Source organism: Astyanax mexicanus, chromosome 8 (assembly GCF_023375975.1).
Source record: "Astyanax mexicanus isolate ESR-SI-001 chromosome 8, AstMex3_surface, whole genome shotgun sequence".
NCBI classification, from domain to species: Eukaryota; Metazoa; Chordata; class Actinopteri; order Characiformes; family Acestrorhamphidae; genus Astyanax; species Astyanax mexicanus.
In genome coordinates this window covers 26,502,072-26,521,447 of record NC_064415.1, presented here as the reverse complement: position 1 = coordinate 26,521,447, position 19,376 = coordinate 26,502,072, and the positions used below count along the sequence as shown (strand labels likewise).

General features: G+C 35.4%; 1 protein-coding gene across 2 annotated transcripts in view; it reads right to left on the bottom strand.

Moving 5' to 3' along the window:
- The window catches only part of frem1a (Fras1 related extracellular matrix 1a), a 47,107-nt gene that overhangs the window by 5,351 nt on the left and 22,380 nt on the right, over positions 1–19,376 (bottom strand). Inside the window, exons 11-33 of one of the 2 annotated variants that reach the window (XM_022678323.2) lie at positions 18,864–19,060; positions 17,931–18,021; positions 17,681–17,848; positions 16,643–16,851; positions 16,416–16,509; positions 16,026–16,278; positions 14,771–14,971; positions 14,420–14,605; positions 13,205–13,401; positions 12,833–13,055; positions 12,475–12,619; positions 10,841–10,982; positions 10,081–10,276; positions 8,628–8,892; positions 6,764–7,181; positions 6,463–6,664; positions 5,702–5,846; positions 4,793–4,922; positions 3,959–4,031; positions 3,115–3,264; positions 2,005–2,216; positions 1,865–1,912; positions 1,473–1,643 (exon numbers count right to left, since the gene is read on the bottom strand). In XM_022678323.2, the coding sequence (XP_022534044.2) occupies positions 1,473–1,643; positions 1,865–1,912; positions 2,005–2,216; positions 3,115–3,264; positions 3,959–4,031; positions 4,793–4,922; positions 5,702–5,846; positions 6,463–6,664; positions 6,764–7,181; positions 8,628–8,892; positions 10,081–10,276; positions 10,841–10,982; positions 12,475–12,619; positions 12,833–13,055; positions 13,205–13,401; positions 14,420–14,605; positions 14,771–14,971; positions 16,026–16,278; positions 16,416–16,509; positions 16,643–16,851; positions 17,681–17,848; positions 17,931–18,021; positions 18,864–19,060 (4,116 nt within the window). Of the gene's footprint in view, positions 1–1,472; positions 1,644–1,864; positions 1,913–2,004; positions 2,217–3,114; positions 3,265–3,958; positions 4,032–4,792; positions 4,923–5,701; positions 5,847–6,462; positions 6,665–6,763; positions 7,182–8,627; positions 8,893–10,080; positions 10,277–10,840; positions 10,983–12,474; positions 12,620–12,832; positions 13,056–13,204; positions 13,402–14,419; positions 14,606–14,770; positions 14,972–16,025; positions 16,279–16,415; positions 16,510–16,642; positions 16,852–17,680; positions 17,849–17,930; positions 18,022–18,863; positions 19,061–19,376 lie in introns of those variants that run through there. The other variant, XM_049482703.1, reaches the window with a different exon arrangement.

Sequence of the window (19,376 nt, the reverse complement as noted above, 5' to 3'; positions counted from 1 at the left end):
TGAGAGCATCTCTACAGGACAGTGTGTGAATGTTTGTTTTGATCTCATTTATAGACTGTAGCTCCAGTAGATGTGCTGGAGATAAAACTAGATCCTTTAAAAGTTGTTTTTGCATCTACAGCTCTGTTTAAACTTTAATTGAACTATTCAGATGTTTTATGACCTGATTTCTAGAGCAAAATTTTAAATGTAACATATGTATAGTCACACACCTACAATAATAATAATAATATACATTAAATCATATATAAATATATTTCACTTTCAAACATTAACAATATTACTCAATTGGTTATTAAACGTTTCATTTCGTATACGTGTAGTTAATAATTCAAGGGAACTGATGAAAAAATCATTTACATTTACACCCTTTACATTTTAGTCGACTAAATTTACTGTAATTTTAGTAGACTATATTCTTATGACATTAAGTCGACTAAAACTAAAAACATTTCAGATGACTAAATTGTGACTAAAACTAAATACTATTTTCGTCACAAGACTCAAAATTTGTTGTCAAAATTAACACTGGTGGCAAACCTGCAAATAGATAGCTTACAGTTGTTGTTACATTGTTTGGTTTTAAATGGTTTTATCATCAATTTATAGAAGTGTTTCATAAAATTGTTTGATGAAATGTTTTCATAAGTATTTTTATAGAGTGATTGAAAAGGCTGTTTTATTTGTTTATCTATTGTTAACTGGAAAGAAAAATAAAAGGATAATATGCAAGATGTGGTTGCTACATTCATTCAGGCTTAAAAAAATGACAATATTTAAAGTAATCCAAAGTAATCAGATTACGTTACTCACTTGAAGTAATGTAACTGATTACGTTACAAATTACATTTTGAGTGATGTAATCAGTAATCTGTAAGGGATTACATTTTAAAAGTAACCTTCCCAACACTGATTATTACATTAAAAAGACACAAACTTATTGACCGTATTATACTGTTACCCTGGACTGTATATTTTTGTATATTTTTATATTGTTGCAAACAATGTAAAACCCAATAAAAAGATGATTTAAAGAAAGTCAATGGCCAATAAAAATTCCAAATATGCAAACAATTAGTATTAATTTAAGTATTAGTATTAATTATAGTTTTCCTGTTTTTTTTTGGGCAGGTTTTTCTGTTCTTCTTTTGGTGGTTTTACTTTAAAGCCACAAAACAGCTTATTAATTAGGTAATCATGTTTAATCAATACATCTATCTGTGATTTAAAAGGTACATTTTAGGTACACACAATGTCCATATTTAGATATAGTGGCCTTAGTGACCGTCACGGTTTGTTTACAGTCTGCTTGCCTTTACAAGGAATTTGAAATTTGATTTGGAATAAATTCAAATTCATAAGTCAGTAGTGAATCCTGTTTGAAAACATTTTTATATAAATATATGTAATGTCAACATTTTCATTTATATATATATACATATAAATATAAATATATATATTTTTTTTTTTACCTGAGCTGCAGAGCTTTTACGGGTGTTTGTAGGCCGTGCTGTGCGCTGCTGTGTGATTCTGGCTGGAAGTGAACGCTGCTGTCCTCTACTGGTCACTTGAACCTCAGCTGTTCTTCCAGTGATGAGAGGTGCAGTGTCGTCCTCCACTGTCAGTGACATGATTCCATTATACTGCAATAAAATGAGTGAAACTGTAAAACATTTTGTTCTTAAGCTTGGATAAATATTTACATTTACATACAATATTACTTTTTTTCAATATTACTGACTTTTTATTTAACAAATCCTGTACTGTACAGTTCTGTGAGGAATAGATGACTGTTGTGCTGATTACATGTGGATTATGTAGTGCTGTAACTATGAAAAAACTATGGAATAAAGGTCCAGCTTACAGTGTAAACAACCTCAGATCCACTTCGAATGACTGAAGAAGGCGGAACCTGTGAATGAATATTAATATACAAGAGTTTACACAAACGGCAAAAAATGTTTATTCTTTAAGAAACCAATTTCATAAGAAAAAAAAACTCACATTCTTTCCATTCCCTTTAGTTCTCAGTCTTTTCTTAGAGATGGTAGGAACAATCTGAGGCAAATCATCACCTCTGGTACTGACCGCCACATCTCCCAGAGTGATGGGTAAAGTCTCCAGCTGGATGGAGCCGTGTTTTGGGTAGGGCCCTAACGGTACCTCCTTACCCTGAAGAGCTGTTCCCCTTTGGGGTGGTTTCTCACCACACTGCCCTGTAGAGAAAAAAACCTGGGTGAATGCTAGTAAATTATACACTCAATTAGGAACTCCCACAAAACCCAATGTCTCTAAAATGGGATCTTTACAGTAAGTCAAATTTAACTTTAATCAACAGGTCTGTTTATTTATTTCCAGTTTATGCAGTCTATAAATAGAAATGAAGTTGCAAAAAAGAACTGCATCCTCTTATTGGACCTGTGATGTCAAAGGGAACATTGCAAGAAAAAGCAATAAAAAAGACAAAAGCAATAAAAGCAACAACAAGACTAGTCTGTTTATCTCTAGACAATAAAAACAGGTTGGAAAATGGTTGTGTAAAAATTAATTACTGTGTATTCTGACAAAAAAAATCATGCTAAATTGACCTATAAATTGAACTATAACAGAAAATCGTAAAAAATGGGGCCTTAATAGAGCAAGCAGTTCCTTTACACAGCAATATTCATTTAATGTAAAAGTCAGCTTCCAATGTACAATGGTCTAAAGAAATGTAAGATTTCAATATTTACTAACTCCATTACTAATTAATTACCTATAACAGGTAATGCTTCAAAATAGGATAATTCACTCGTTTTTCATTAAAAAAAAATACATGTTTACAACTTTTTTAAATGTTTCACTACTTTATTACTTTTAAAAGACCAGCAAATAAAACACAAGTTTGAAACATAACATTGCATTTTAGCTTTAGCTTTAGGTCTGGTTGCAACTATGTGAATTGAACCATTTTTATATTATACTGTATGTTGATTACGCTAATTAAGGCAAGCAGCAGAAGATTAATATTGGAAAAAAATACTTTTAACTATTTTTCCTAGACCTTCAAACTTTAAAACAGGTGAATTTGACCCAGAACATAACAAGAGGGTTAAGTCTGTATAACATACGGACCATTTCTGGAATCCAGAATTGTGATGGTGGCTTTGATGTTTCCTCCCAGTACAGAACCAACAGGAGAATCCACGGTCACCTCAAACACCTCCTCAGCCTCCTCCAGAGAATCCTGCAACAGCTCCAGCCTCCATTGCCGAGTGCTCATGCCTTTGGAGATAGACATAGATGATCAGGATTTGGTCTGGTATATAGATTACTTAACGTTCATTCTGGTGTCATTCTGGTGTCTGACTTCTGCTTCGTTAGTTTAGTAGCAACGATGTTATGGCTAACGTTGCTAACAAATACTGGACCTGCTGGATAAGCACTGGAGCACTGTGGCCAATCTCATCTCTGTACATATTTAAAGGTAATAAAGTAAAATATTTGTTACTGTATTATCTTTAAATATCTATATAAAAGGCTATGTACTATGTAAGGCTATGTGTTAATTTTAAGAATAAAGGACAATGTCAGGAATGTATATATTTACAAATGTAGGATTATAGTAGATTAGATTATTTTGTTCATTATTTGTTAGCACCATTTTTGTGAAAATGAAAACAGTGTAGATTTCTCTTTATGCTGAAGCATATTATTTGCCCTTTAAAACATTCCATATTGGGATAACCATCCTGAAACAATATTTTGTGCAGCCCTTTTCAGATGTCAAATACCAGATATCATATCTGATCGACTGCATTTAGGGTTACCAATAAATCATCTTATTTATTTATTTTTTCTTAATTTTTTTTTGCTAATTTTTTTCTTTAACATGACACTAATATTTGAGTCTCAAGTCTTAAATTTCACAGCAATAGAGAATATTTGAAATCAAAGGTTCAGAAAGTTTATACAGTACCAGGATCAAACTGAATCAAAGCTGAGGGAGCAGGCATGAAGTCCTTTCCAACAGATGCTGTGATTTCTTTTACCTAAGAGGTGAAAAGATGTAATTAAAAAACACTCATATTAGTTATTCAGCACACTTCACTGAAACTGCAAGATTCCTAGACAACCACAAGGTGGCAGTGCACACTTGCACACTCATAAGCAGACATGAATAAAGTACTAAAGACCCAGACCTGAGTAAAATTATAAGTGCTCTATCAGAAGCATGATTTTAATAGAAGTTGAAGTGTTCTTTAAGCACCACACTTAGGTGTAAATACTAAAATATTCAACATTTTTTGTAGTACAGAAAGTTAAAGTACATGTATTGTGTTGTGTAGTTACTACAGAAAGCAGTCATGATTATGATATGATTTTTTATATCATATATTTCAGGCAGGCAGCAGAATGGGCAGAATGGGAGTAATGCAGTCTTGTTATAAGACTATAAGTTCTTGATCGCTTAATTCAGTTGATGATGAGGAGCTTTATCAAGCCTGATGACGCTGCAGAGCATCTACCACTCTGACAGTGATAATGTGGGTCTGGAATGATTGGTGACATTTTTATAACTGTAACGAGAAATAATGTAGTCATGGAAAATATGTAGTGAAGTAAAAGTAAAAGATACAGATATAGTATGTTAGTATCTAAGTACAGTAGTGAAGTAGTTCTATTTTGTCACTATACATCTCTGCTCATACGTGAAAACACCAATCCATATTTAACCCCATAAAAAATATACTTTGGTCATCTTTTCCTGCTGCTTAGAGATTTTTTTGTGTTAAAATAGAGTAGATCTTACCTTAACAGTTATATATGAAGAGTCCTGCATGTTACCCGTCCTCTGAATGGTGAGTGACAGAGGTCCTTGGCCTTCACACACACTATGCTCTGTCTTAGTCAGCTCCACTCTGGCCCAGCTGAACTCCAACCTGTAAAAAAAAAAAAATATTTATTTATTTTTAATAAAATTCTACAGCTCTGAAAAAAAATAAGAGACCACTTAAAAACAATGAATTTCTTTGATTTTACCAAATTGAAATCCTCTGAAATATAACCAAGAGGAAGATGGATGATCACAAGCCATCAAACCAAGCTGAACTGCTTGAATGTTTGCACCAGGAGTAGCATAAAGTTATCCAAAAGCAGTGTGTAAGACTGGTGGAGGAGATCATGCCAAGATGCATGAAAACTGTGATTAAAAACATTATTTGAGGTCTGAAAGCACTACATATATTTTGTTTTTTTTCAGCCATTTCTCATTTTCTGCAAATAAATGCTCTAAATGACAATATTTTTATTTGGAATTTGGGAGAAATGTTGTCCATAGTTTTACTCAAACACAAACCTATAAATAGCAAAATCAGAGAAACTGATTCAAAAACTGAAGTGGTCTTTTATTTTTTTCCAGATCTCTATATTTGGAGAAATGTCAAATTAGTGTATTTCCACTAACATCAAAGTTTGATAAGGAAATATTTTTTTAATATACTTCATAGAAGTAACTGGTCAGTTCAGTTCATAGAAGCTGATTTTCACCAGGCCTGATTAGATCATAACAAAGATTCCTATGTTCTAGGAGTTCATCTTGTCATCTTATCTTGTACATACTGTACTCTTGGGTCCACATAAAAATTAAAAAAGCAAATTTCAGACACCTAAAGTTTTGTATATTAATACACTTTTGAGCAGATCTCTAAACAGCATTTACTTGTGAGCAGATCCAGTGTTGCCCAGTGGGTCAGAGACTGCAAACTCCAGGCTGTCAGTCAAAGCCTCCACAGCAGAGTTTATTATATAGAGAATATTCCTCCTGTTCAGATCCCTCTGAGTGAACCGCTGACGCACAAACTCGCCTGCAGATAAAGAAGATTAGATACGATTTGAGCAATACAGAAAACACACATATTACATCCTTACAGACTTACTTTCAACTTCTTTGTAACGTTAAAATAAGGTATTATACTAGTGTATCTCAAAAAAATTTAATATCATTGAAAAGTTACCTTATTTCAGTAATTCAGTTCAACATGTGAAATACATACATTATACAGATGTTTTACACACAGAGTGATCTATTTATTTTTATTGTTGATGAATAAAAACCCAAAAGCCTGTCTAAAATCGAAAATTAGATCGTTATAAAAGACCAATTGGTACTTTTAGCAGTGTGGTCCTGCTGGAAAATGAAATCCGCATCTCCATAAAAGTTGTCAGCAGAAGGAAGCATGAAGTGCTGAAGTGGACCAACACCAGCAGATGACATGTCTCTCCAAACCATCATTGACCATCAGTAAATTTTGCATTTCATTTGGAAATCAAGAGTCCACAGTCAGTGTTTTTTTTTCAGATAATCTTACAGCACTTCATGCCTCCTTCAGCTGACAACCTTTACAAATAGTCTTAACAGGAAATGTGGCATTATGCAGACTATGAAACTATGAATTCAGGCATTTTTTATATTTCTTTTACCATTGGTAGCATTCTCCAAGTAACCAAAGAAAGGTACTCTAAGTATATGGAAGATGAGGTCCTCATCTGCAGAGTTTGCATCCTGAGCCTTCAGCTCTCTTGATGAGATAAAGATTCCATAACGCCCATCTTTAAGAAGCTCCACTTTCCACAGAGTCTCCAGTACCATCACTCTGGGGGCAGAGCTGTCTAAAGTTTCAATCTGAGCACACACACACACACACACGGTATGTATGGTTAATCACAGTTTTACACACAATATGATATAAAAAATATATAACATTTACGGTACAGTATTCACCTGTATGGTGAAGAATGCTGGTTCCCTCTGCACCTTCCCGTCCACCAGGAAGCCTCTATCAGTGCTGTCAGCAGCAGTGAATATAAAACGATCAATCTGAGAAGCTCCACCAGAGTGCCTGTATGCCACATCCAGATCCTGAACGTTCTGCTGGGTAAAGTTACTTCCTGCAGTTATTGAGACTCCTTTCACTATCAGTTGACCATACTGAGGTGGCTGGACCAGCCTGAAGATCAGAGAATGGGGAGGGGTGTCTGGGTCCGTCAGCTGAAGGTTATCAGGGGTTATGGTGATGGTGGAACCCTGAGGAACACGTAGATCAGTTTTCTGAACTAGTGTAGGCAGAATCCTGTCTGTCATCTCCACCAAAATCTCTAGAGTACCATTACGTGTGGATTTTCCGTTGCTGATGACAAACCTAGAAACAGATTAGAAGGAACAAGGCATTAGAAAGATGTAGAGCTTAAGCATAATGCATGCAAAGACACACAAATCAGTACAGCAGTATGCAGTACTTGCAGACATAGGCCACCAAACTGTATAGCTGGACAATAATGTTTTTGTTTTTTTTTAACAGATAGTACCAGTGAAAAGTTTGGACAGACCTTCTCATTCAGTGTTTTTCTTTTTTTATATATTTTATCCTACCTTGTATATAAATAATGTAGTTATCCAGACTATAAATGATAACACAGAATCTTGTAGTAAAATTAAGTGTTAAACAAACTAAAAAACTCTGTGCAGCATTTAAGAGACTTTTATCTGGGGTGCTGTTAACTTGTGATTTCTGAGGCTGGTAACTGATGAACTTATCCTGTGCAACAGAGGTAACTTTTAGTCTTCCTTTCCTGGGGCGGTCCTGATGAGAGCCAGTTTCATCATAATGTTTCTTTTTTAATAGACTTATTTCTATTTTTTTCCTATTTTCTCCCCCTAATTTAAACAGACAATTACCCAACCCACTCATTAGGACTCCCCCTATCACAAGTAATGCCCCAACACCAGGAGGGTAAAAACTAGCACATGCCACATCCAATACATGTGAAGTCAACCACCGCCTCTTTTTTTCCAACTGCTGCCGAAGCAGCATTGCTGAGTAGCATCACAGTGCACTCGGATGAAAGCGCAGCGACTCGGTTCCAATACATCAGCTCACAGACGCCTTGTGCTAATCAACAACATCCTTTGGACTGATGTACCGAGAGAGCGCCATGTACTCACCCAGAGAGAGCAAGGCCAATTGTGCTCCCTCAGGGCTCTGGTAGCTGATGGCAAGCTGCATGAACGGGATTTGAACAGGCAATCTCCTGATTATAGTGGCAGCGCTTAGTCTGCTGGACCACTCGGAGCCCCATCATAATGTTTTTGATAGTCTTTGTGACTGCGCTTGAGGATACTTTTAAAGTTCTTCATTTCTTAAAGAATGTTCTTGTCATAATATGGATTAGAATATTACTCAAGTAGGGCTACTCACTGTACACCAACTCTACCTGAGGACAAGAAATCCAAGTAATTAACTCTTGTCAAGTTCAGCACAGCTGTTAACTGAAAGTTAGGTTACTAACTCATAAAGCTTACTTAGAAAATGCAAAGATGTGCAAAGTTGTCATCTAGGCAAAGGTGTCTACTTTAATCTTTAAATCTAAAATTTGAAACACATTCTGGTTTCTATAAATTTGTTTTTACTTATTAATCCATATATCTTCATAGTTTGGATGACTTGTATGATGTAAAAGATTGTAAAATAATGAAGAACCACTGAAGTTAAGGTGTGTAAAGAAGTTTGACTAGTACTCTACATATTAAAAGATATAGTAACAGTTTCTTTACCAACACCATTGAGGAACAACTGTATTCTGCTTACTGTAGTGTCTCTCTGGGTGACGTAGCTCTGTTGTCATGGACATAGCACACCAGATTAGCTGCCACATCAAGCTGGCTGAAGGAGTCGATGGGAAAGCCAGTGTGTTTAATGTACTCCACGTGGCCGTGTGCTGGAGGCACTGTGACTACATACAGCAGCTCCTCTGGCTTATCAGCACCATCCACAGCCAGCAGGACATCAGTGGTGATCACAATGTGTTCTCCACGGCTGGCTCGCAGTGGCTTTACAAACAATGCTATGTCACCTGAAGAACAAGCATGTTCGACACAAACCTTATTATGATACCAGTTATAAAGTCTTGACAGATACATCTGAAATCACCATTGATGTGGAGAAGTGCTAATCCATTGTATTAAAAAACATATGCTAACATTTGAGAGTTTAAAATCAATGAGTTTTAATCACTAATATGTTTCAGGTGTGGATCATTAGTAGAGATGTATAAACCACATACAGCTTTGGAAAAATTAATCACTTCAGATCACTTCAGTTTCTGAATAAATTTCTCTGATTTTGCTATTATAGGTTTATGTTTGAGTAAAATTAACATTGTTGTTTTATTCTATAAACTACGGACAACATTTCTCCAAAATTCCAAATAAAAATATTGTCATTTAGAGCATTTATTTGCAGAAAATGAGAAATGGCTGAAATAACAAAAAAGATGCAATGCTTTTAGACCTCAAATAATGCAAAAGGAAAGTTAATATTCACAAAGCTTTAAGAGTTCAGAAATCAATATTTGGTGGAATAATCCTGGTTTTTAATCACAGTTTTCATCTTGGTATGTTCTCCTCCACCAGTCTTACACACTGCTTTTGGATAACTTTGTGCCACTCCTGGTGCAAAAATGTAAACATTTCAACATGGTTTGATGACTTGAGATCATCCATCTTCCTCTTGATTATATTCAAGAGGTTTTCAATTTGGTAAAATCAAAGAAACTCATAAGTGGTCTGTTATTTTTGTCCAGAGCTGTATTTTGTGTACTTAAGTATTGCAAGTAGTTTGTTGTAAATATGTACCACTCAAGGACTAAAAGTAAAAGTACAATATTGTGTTACAGAAAGAAGACTTGCAGAGTGAAAGGCAGAACTGGAGCATGTGTGTCTTCTTATAAGTACTTAAATAATTATATACTATAAGTACCTATTTTAATACATAAGTACAGTAGTGATGTAGTTCTATTTTGGTACTATACATCTCTGATCATTTGGGTTGAATCTAGAGCCTGTGTGAAGGTAAAGACTGCTGTTATACATTATGTAACTCATGTCTTACCACATGTTCATTTTAAATGTTAGAAGTTCATTTCATGCATTTTTAACTTGCTTATTGCTAATACTGTGCATAAAGTAACTTTTAGTAAGATGCTTAGAGCTGGAGTGTGCATGTGCATCTTTTCCTTAGATCAAAATCTGGTCTTGATTACCTTTTCCCAGCTCCTTTAGTGAGATGTGGAAGTGCTGTGCAGGGGAACGGTTCCGTCCATCTTGTAGACGGAAGACGAACTGGTCTTGCGTGTGACTTCCAGGCTGAGCAGTGTGTACATATCGCAGCAGGTTCATATCCAGATCCTCCTGAGAGCAGTTCATTCCTGCTGATACATCCACCCAGTCCAGGCCTGCCTGAGAAATCACCACAGCTGTTTGTATAGTGGTATCATATGATACACGCTATGTGACATCTGTAACTGCTAAAACATAGCAGGTTTTACACTTTTGTAACAGTTTAAAATATAATATACAGCTCTGAAAAAAAGACCACTTCAGCTTCTGAATACGTTTCTCTGATTTTGTTATTTATAGGTATATGTTTGAGTAAAATAAACATTGTTGTTTTATTCTATAAACTACGGACAACATTTCTCCCAAATTCCAAAAAAAAAAACATTGTAATTTAGAGCGTTTATTTTTTTCAGAAAATGATTGGCATATTCTCCTCCACCAGTCTTACACACTGCTTTTGGAGAACTTTATCCCACTCCTGATGCAAAAAATTAAGCAGTTCAGCTTGGTTTGATGGTTTGTTCTCATCCATCTTTCTCTTGATTATATACCAGAGGTTTTCAATTTGGTAAAACCAAAGAAATTCAATTTTTAAATGATCTCTTATTTTTTCCAGAGCTGTAGTTCATTACAACATGGATAATGAGTGACCTTTGTTTTTTTTAACATGCTTCATGCACTAACCTTGATCTGAAGTAGGCCATGAGTGGGAATGCTCTCAAACACGTAGATAATAGCACTGGAAGGAGTATCATTATCATGAGCACTGAGGACAGCACTGGAAATGAGTCTAGATTCTCCTGCTTCAACCTCAATCCCAGTATTCCTGCAGTACACACAAATACAAAGGCATTAACGCAGGTCATTGACTCACTTTATCACAATTTGTTTTAAAAACCAAGTTTAATGCTTCTAGTGGTGAATTCTAATCATCTAAGTTACTTATAAAGTGTTGGAGTTAAATCACACAGTAAAGTATGCACATGCAGTGTATGTCCCTTTCTAATGAATGCATGAACTTGATGGACAGATACACATAAGCCTGTTGGCACCATATATAATATCAAGTGTGGTCTAGACTCTAGAGGACTATAACCCCCCCCCCCCCCCCACCCCAGGAATTGAGCTGCTTTTTTTTTTTTTTTTGGAAGAATGGTGCTCCATCCACACATTTTGGGATGAGTTAGGGATGTCACTAAATGTTATTAAATCTGCATTGCAATTCTATAAAATATAGTAGAAAGCTTTCCCTGGAAAGTATAGACAGTTACTCCAATAAACTCTTTTTTAATATCTTTGATTTTGGAAGAAACAATGAACGAGCAGCCGTCCCAAAACTTTTGGCATATAGTGGACTAACTCACCCAACAAATTCTAAAATTTGTATTAAAAAGTATTTTTATCTTTATGCAACCACAAATCTCATATGGGAGAAATGTATATATATCATATACATGTATTACACACAGAGAGATCTATGTTAAGTGTTTATTTCTTTTATTGTTGATGATTTTGGCTCACAGCCAATGAAAACCCAAAATCAGTGTTTTAGAAAATTAGAATATTATATGGATCAATAGTAATTTTGGCAGAGTGGGCAGTGTGCCAAGTCCTGCTGGAAAATGAAATCCACATCTCCATACAAGTTGTCAGCAGATGGAAGCATGAAGTGCTGTAAGATTTTCCAGGAAAACACTGCATTGAATTTAGACTTGATAATATAACACAGTGGATCAACACCAGCAGATGACATGTCTCTCTCTCTCTTAGTATATATATATGTATTTTGTTTTAATTGCTTGATGAAAAAAATTAACTATTTATTAAGATGATTAACAAAAACATGTATTAAACATTGTTAAACTTTATGACATTGTATTTTGTTGCCAATTTATAAATGATTTGATTGAACCTAACAACTGTAAATCAAGATAAACTTCCTGTGCCACATACCATATTGTGGATTATTGTTTTTCTTTATGTATAGCACTATCAGAGGTAATTATACCACAGTTAGTTTTGACCCTGCAATGTGATTTGCTAAAGAGTTTTCTGTGAGTGCCATTATCAGCCGGTAATGCACTGTGACCGAAGCTTTCTATGTATTACTCCACCACATACAGGTAACCTAGCAGGTAAACCAGCGCTTACAAGCCAAACAGAAAAGCTATGGAACTATTTTAACTTGCAGAGTGTTTATAACCAAACCAATCGTATTATTGCTTAATTATATCACCATAATGTGTTCTTTTTATATTTAGAGGAACAAGTCTAATACAGGAAAAGAAAGCATGTCTATACATGTTTTGCATTCATACCGAATAATGTGGGGCTCCTCGTCATTGACAGGCAACACTTTCACCAACATGTGTCTCTGTAGTTGGTGCTTCCCATCAGAGAGCTGAATAATGAAGCCATCCAGCTCACTCTCTGAGTCATCATGCATATACATTAGAGCCATTCCTGAGGAGGAGACATAGGTTGTAATTCATTCAAATCACAAGGTGTCAAACCATGGGATGCATTACAGAAGATACTGTGAATAGATTATACTCATATGCCATTGACTATAAATGATACAGATTGTTTTACAAGACAAAAACTAATAATGCAGTAATAAAATATTTGTGGAATGTAGAATGTCCACAATAAGCATTTGAAAATATAAACCAGTACCATTTCTGAGATCTTCCATTGTGAAGTCTTGCACATAGACCTCAGTTCCAAGCTTTTGGGCAGATCTTTTGTAATGGGCCACTTCATTACCATGCAGCCTACCCATGATAGCACCATGCCGGGGCTGCTGAACAATGCTGAAGGTTAAACGATCTCTGGGAACATCCAGATCCACGGCGTTAATAATGGAAGGATCCAACTCTTTCATATCTCCCTCACGGACCTGTAAAACATACCTCCATTTTCACTAGCGTAAAATATCATGATCACCCTTACACCACGACAATAATCTATAATGCATGTTTTATTCATGATCACAAATTCATCTCTATATCTCTACATAGTTTAGCTCCAGCATTGTTCTTAACTCACAGTAAAGTTCCTAGCCAAGAAGTCTGGAGTTTCATCATTAGTTGGATTGATGATGATGTAGAAGGGTTTAGCAGAGGACTGGTGTTTGCCATCAGAGACACACAGCATGAACTGATCAGCAGTGGGTTCAATCCGTTGGTGTCTGGACTGCACATAGTTTATGTGTCCATTCAGCACGTCCCTGTAGGAAAACGAGGCTGAGAGACAGAACATGTGAGAGCCAAACATGTTGGTAAGTGATGGACATCATATATAGTATTTTATTTTACACATAATACTACACAGTTAAGTGGCAATATCATGACCACCACCCCTACTACACTCACTGTCCTACTACAATGCCTCAGCTCCACTGAGCATATAGGAGCACTTCTATTCTTATAAAGGACAATATAATAATACAAAAATAATAACATACAGCTCTGGAAATAAATAAGAGACCACTTAAAAATTATGAGTCTCTTTGATTTTACCAAATGGAAAACCTCTGGAATATAATCAAGAGAAAGATGGATGATCACAAGCCATCAAACCAAGCTGAATTGCTTGAATTTTTGCAACAGGAGTGGCATAAAGTTATCTAAAAGCAGTGTGTAGGACTGGTGGAGGAGAACATGCCAAGATGCATGAAAATTGTTATTAAAAATCAGGGTTATTCCACCAAATATTGAGTTCTGAACTATTAAAACTTTATGAATATGAACTAATTGTCTTTGCATTATTTGAGCATCTTTTTTATTTCAGCAATTTCTCATTTTCTGCAAATAAATGCTCTAATTGACAATTTTTTTGGGGGGAATTTTGGAGAAATGTTGTCCGTAGTTTATAGAATAAAACAGCAATCTTTCGCTTTACTCATTTTTTTTGCTAAAATAGTAAAATCAGAGAAACCGATTTAGAAACTGAAGTGGTCTCTTATTTTTTTTGCAAACTGTATATTAATTACAAACCATAGTCGGTAGTGTTTCTCTGCATATTTTATTATGCTTCTTTTACTCCACTCTGTTCCTCAAAGTTCAGGACCCCACAGAACCCCCAGAAGAACAGGAAACTACAGTCTGTAATTATAGCACTACAAAGTGCTCCTGCATTGTCATTAAGCGTTGACATTCTTAAAAATAACATAACACAAGTATACCCTATGGTTTAGCTTAGATTTCAGTTCTGATATTTGCTCTTATTGTATAAAAAACATATTGGTCACACAGTACTGACCGATACTGATGCCCATGTTGCTCTTCTCAAACCCTGGGGTGGGCAGGATGTTTTCGATGTAGCCAAACTGTGGTGGAGAGATCAGAATGAGCTGCAGGTCCTCTAGAAGTGTGTCCTGATCAGTCACTTTTAAATGAGTCGATGAGACAGAAGCAGAGCCACCTTCATTCACCCCAAACACTGCATCTGAGGAGGGTGAAAGAAATCTTCATTAAGAATTAAAGTAATAAAGTAATTATATTCTGAATATTCTCATTTTAATTCATTCACAATTAAATTTATAAAAGTAAAATTGAATGCAACTAAAATCAGAAATCATCAAACGATGAGTGTTAAGAGAATTAAGGATACCAATAGTAATAGATGGAGGTTGGTTGTCCATGGGATAAACAGTAATGTTGAGGTCATAGACTGGTAGGGAGTCCTCAAGGTGAGGTGATCCTTTAAACCCTTGAGTTTTCTCATAGCAGCAGGAGGGACCTAGATCTGATTGTCCATCAGAGATCACGAACGTGATAGTGTCGTGACGAGGGAGCAATCCAATCTCCTCTCCTTAAAGAAAACAAGGTACTAAATTCAAAATCATTTAAATTAGTACGACAACCCATAACATTTATTATTGAAACTGATGAAACCACAAACATAAATAGGCTATAAGCTTACTATATGAACACAATTATTAGGACACCCACTCCCTCAATGTTTCTTCTAAAATCAAGAGTATTAAATCAAGGAGTTCATCCTCCTTTTGTTGGAGAAACTGACTCTACTGTCCAGGGAAGGTTTTCTACTCAATTTTGAAGCACTGATGTGCAAATTAGATTGTATTGTAAGTGACAAGACCATTCGTGAAGTCATTCTGATGTATGATGACCACCCTAACCTTCTTCATCACCAGCTCCCCACCTAAAAATACTGGATAACACACAATCATTCCAGAGAACACAGTTCCACTGCTCAACAAAAAAATATACTGTGCAATTTATACCCCTTTATACATCAACTCTGTTCCAGCTTTCCATTTATATTCCTAGGTAATTCTACAGGATATACAGCTCTGGAAAAAAATAACAACATTTCTCCCAAATTCCAAACAAAAATATTGTCATTTAGAGCATTCATATGCATCCTGGCATGTTCTCCTCCACTAGTTTTACACACTGCTTTTGGATAACGTTATGACACTCCTGGTGCAAAAATTCAAGCAGTTTAGCTTGGTTTGATGGCTTGTGATCATCCATCTTTAACTTGATTATATTTCAGAGGTTTTCAATTTGGTAAAATCAAATAAACCCACCATTTTTAATTGATCTCTTATTTTTTCCAGAGCTGTATCTGTATCTGCATCTCCATGTTCATTCCCATGTTCAATATTCTTTTGCTTCTGTGTCAAAAATGGGTGTGCAAACTATATTTTCTTTCCAATAAAAAAATCTCCATATAAAATGCTGTTTAGCCCAAGATTAAGCTTAATCCCTGTTCGGGAAACCATCCCACAGTGTTTCTAAAATATCACACAAATCATTTTGTAACACTAAAATCAGAATAAAGGTCTAGAGGTCAATATGCAAACTGTTTAATCCATTTTAGTCTTTATCTGTATTACCTGTGTGTTTGTAGGTGATGATCCCAGCCTTTAAATCCTCTTGAATAAACCTGTCTACCACGATGCCATTTCTCAGCACTACGCCATAAAAAGGCTGACGGGCAATCATATAGGTGAGCCTGCTGTCGTCACTATCAGCATCTGTTGCATAGATATACTCTGCAGTGATCACAACGTCCTGTCCCTCTGCACACTCCAGAAGAGGCTTCAAATCTGCCACCACCACTGGCACTTCATCATTCACTAGGGTGACCTGTCAATATATTGAAATGTGTTGGACGAATATATATATATATATATATATATATATATATATATATATATATATATATATATATATATATATATAAATGTCTGAATGATAAGTTTACATTTTGTAAACTCTGTTACCTTAATAGGCAGAACAAACTCAACCGAATTCACTCCATCAGTTGCTATGCATTCTATACTATCTTGATCTGATTCTGAACTATCGTGGTGATATCTGTGGAGGAGAATGCACAATAATCATCATCCTAAGTAAATGTTAAAACACTGTATTAAAATATAGATTAAGCAGAATATGTGAATATGCAAATCAGTACAAAATCTTTGAACAAAATACTGCCATATCTGACCTAACTTTTAAGTTTTTCAGATCCCAAACAGTGAAAGTCTGGCCTTGACTCAAGGGGGCACCATCCAGATACACCTCTCCATGTTGAGGCCTTCTTTTTATCTCCACACGTAGAGAGTCCTCCAGTGAGTCCATATCAGTCAGCTGCAGGTGGTCCACGCTTACCCAGCATTCTCCTCCCTCATCCACTGTTAGCTGGTTTATGTGTACCTGAGAGGCAGCAAAGATTAGTTGGTAACTAATATCAATTCACATTTGAGGTCTGTAGTTTTGCTTAAGTGCACAATGACCAGACATTTTTAAAGGTCTCATTACATCGTTTTTTCATTTATATTAAAGTGTCTAGTTGTGGTCTCTAGCATGAATGATTGCCCTGCGAGCTGTTTTTTGTGGAAAAAAGTGATCCGCTATAACGCTGCTTTAGTCTGGTGGATGAGTGGGGGTGGAGAAACAATAGGATTTCGACTCTTGTTCATGAATATTCAAACATGCAAACATATCACCTCTGATTGGCTAACAGCACTGCGACACCAGCGAGACAGACAACAGAAACATTTTAAAATAAAGACATCTTTACACTAATAACAGACTTTGCAATGTCATATGTTACTTTACAACATGTGTATTGCCCTGCCGAGTGCAGTTCAGCCACTGACCGAGTCTCTGTAAAACACTGAATCCACCGGAGATCCTATGTAAACTCATAGTTACACAAAGTATTAGATAGTCCATGTCCAGTAGGTAAAAAATTTCTAAACATACAACTATCTATCTCAATTGTACTTTGCTGGTGGTGTTTCACAGATAAATTCTAACCATTTGTTTCTTAGCTCTGCATTACTGGGCAAAGCATATATTATGTATTATTTGCACAAATAATACAGGACCTAACTGCCATGTTGTTCCTAACGCGATTTTTATAATTTCGTAATATCAGTACCTTAACATTGATAACACTGGCAGTTACCAAAAAGCCTTATCCAGCATTTCATCAGTATCACTATTTTTTTTATTTTTCTTTTAGGTGATTGTGGGTTACCTCTGGGGTCTGGTTGTCTACTGGCAGCACTGTGATGTTGAAACAGATTCCCGTGGTGGTCCGTCCATGCTGGCTTGTCACAGAGAGCACAAACGCGATGTGCTGAGGGTAAGGGCCGATGTCATGGATAGGGGGCATGTAGGCCACCTTCATGTAGTTGACTGCATGCTGTTTTGAAGAAAGAATGCCATTAGAGCGCAAATTCACCCTAAAATGCCTGTGAAAAAGGGGAATTGCCAGTTTATTATACCTGTGTGAAAAGTCTAAGCACAGGGGCATTGGGATCCTTTGTAAATTTTGGGATGCTGTCAACCAGGAACAGCCTCCCTGCATCAGCACCTCTGTGAACAAACAAGAAATACATACAAACAAATTTTAGTAACACTTTACAATGAGAGTGAGTTAAACAGTACAGTACTAACGACAGAATGTTTGGATAATTATACATTGGAACTTGTAAAAGTCATTATTACTTGCAACATTGTTAAGCAATACAATTTAGCACTAACAATTACCGGTAGTTGAGACGTTACTTAACATTTAACAGTGTTTATTACTATTAAAATATCATATACTATCATATTGTAAAGTAAAATAAAAATATCTATTTTAATAATTTTATGTTTTACCTTGCAGTTTTTACATTGCATTTCTATATAACTTTTTGTTTTTTTTTATTTTTTTTTGATTGTGTCTTACATTAATTGTCAATTACTTTATTTAACATAATAACCGTAATTGTTTTTATTTACTTGTTTTTTGTTATTTTTCAGAATTGTACTGTTTTTTTTGTTCACCTGTTTGTATGTACAGCACTTTGAGCTGCAATTTTATTATTATTATTATTATTATTATTATTATTATTATTATTATTATTATTATTAAGCAATTATTTAAAAATTCTACTTAATTTAAAATTATAAATATATGACTATGCCTCTACACTTACATTTACATTGAATATTGAATAAAAATAAAAAATATTAAAATATAAAATATTGCATCGGAGACAGTATTTGTATACAGTATTAATACAGTATTAATACAGCGTATTCTATTCCTTATTTGTTGTGATAATCCACAACGTAATTGATTGTATTTGCACAATGACAAAAATAATATTATCTTCTATTGTATTTCAAATGCCAGAATGTATTATAGCCAATAACGTATATGCACCTACCCATAGGTGGTGCTGAAGAGAGGTGGAGTGGTGACAGTATAGGTAAGCTCACAGTCTGGAGACTCCAGATCAACAAAGTGCAGCTGCTGCTTGGTCAGGTACACCACATCTGTTTCTTTGACTACCAGGTAGCGTGAGGATCCTGGGACCTCTTGGGGTGGCTGATCTGGAACAGGCTGGATTTGAATCACTATGCTCTGCAAACAAATAAACAGAATATCTGCATCAAGGCTAAATTAATGACACTGGTTGGAAATTCAGTTATATCATAATATTACAACAACCTTCTTGTTTCTAAAGCTACTTTTTATCAGCTCCACTTATCAAACAGGAGCATTTGTAGATCTTAAATTACAGGACTTTAAGCTTCAGCCCTAGTTCTAGTAGGAAACTCCAATGCTCATCACTAGTATCTCAACCAATCACCAGCTTCCACCTGTCTTTATAAGACCTCCCTCCTACCTCCCCTCCACGATATGTAAACAATTTTACATGGAAAATGGTTTGACGATA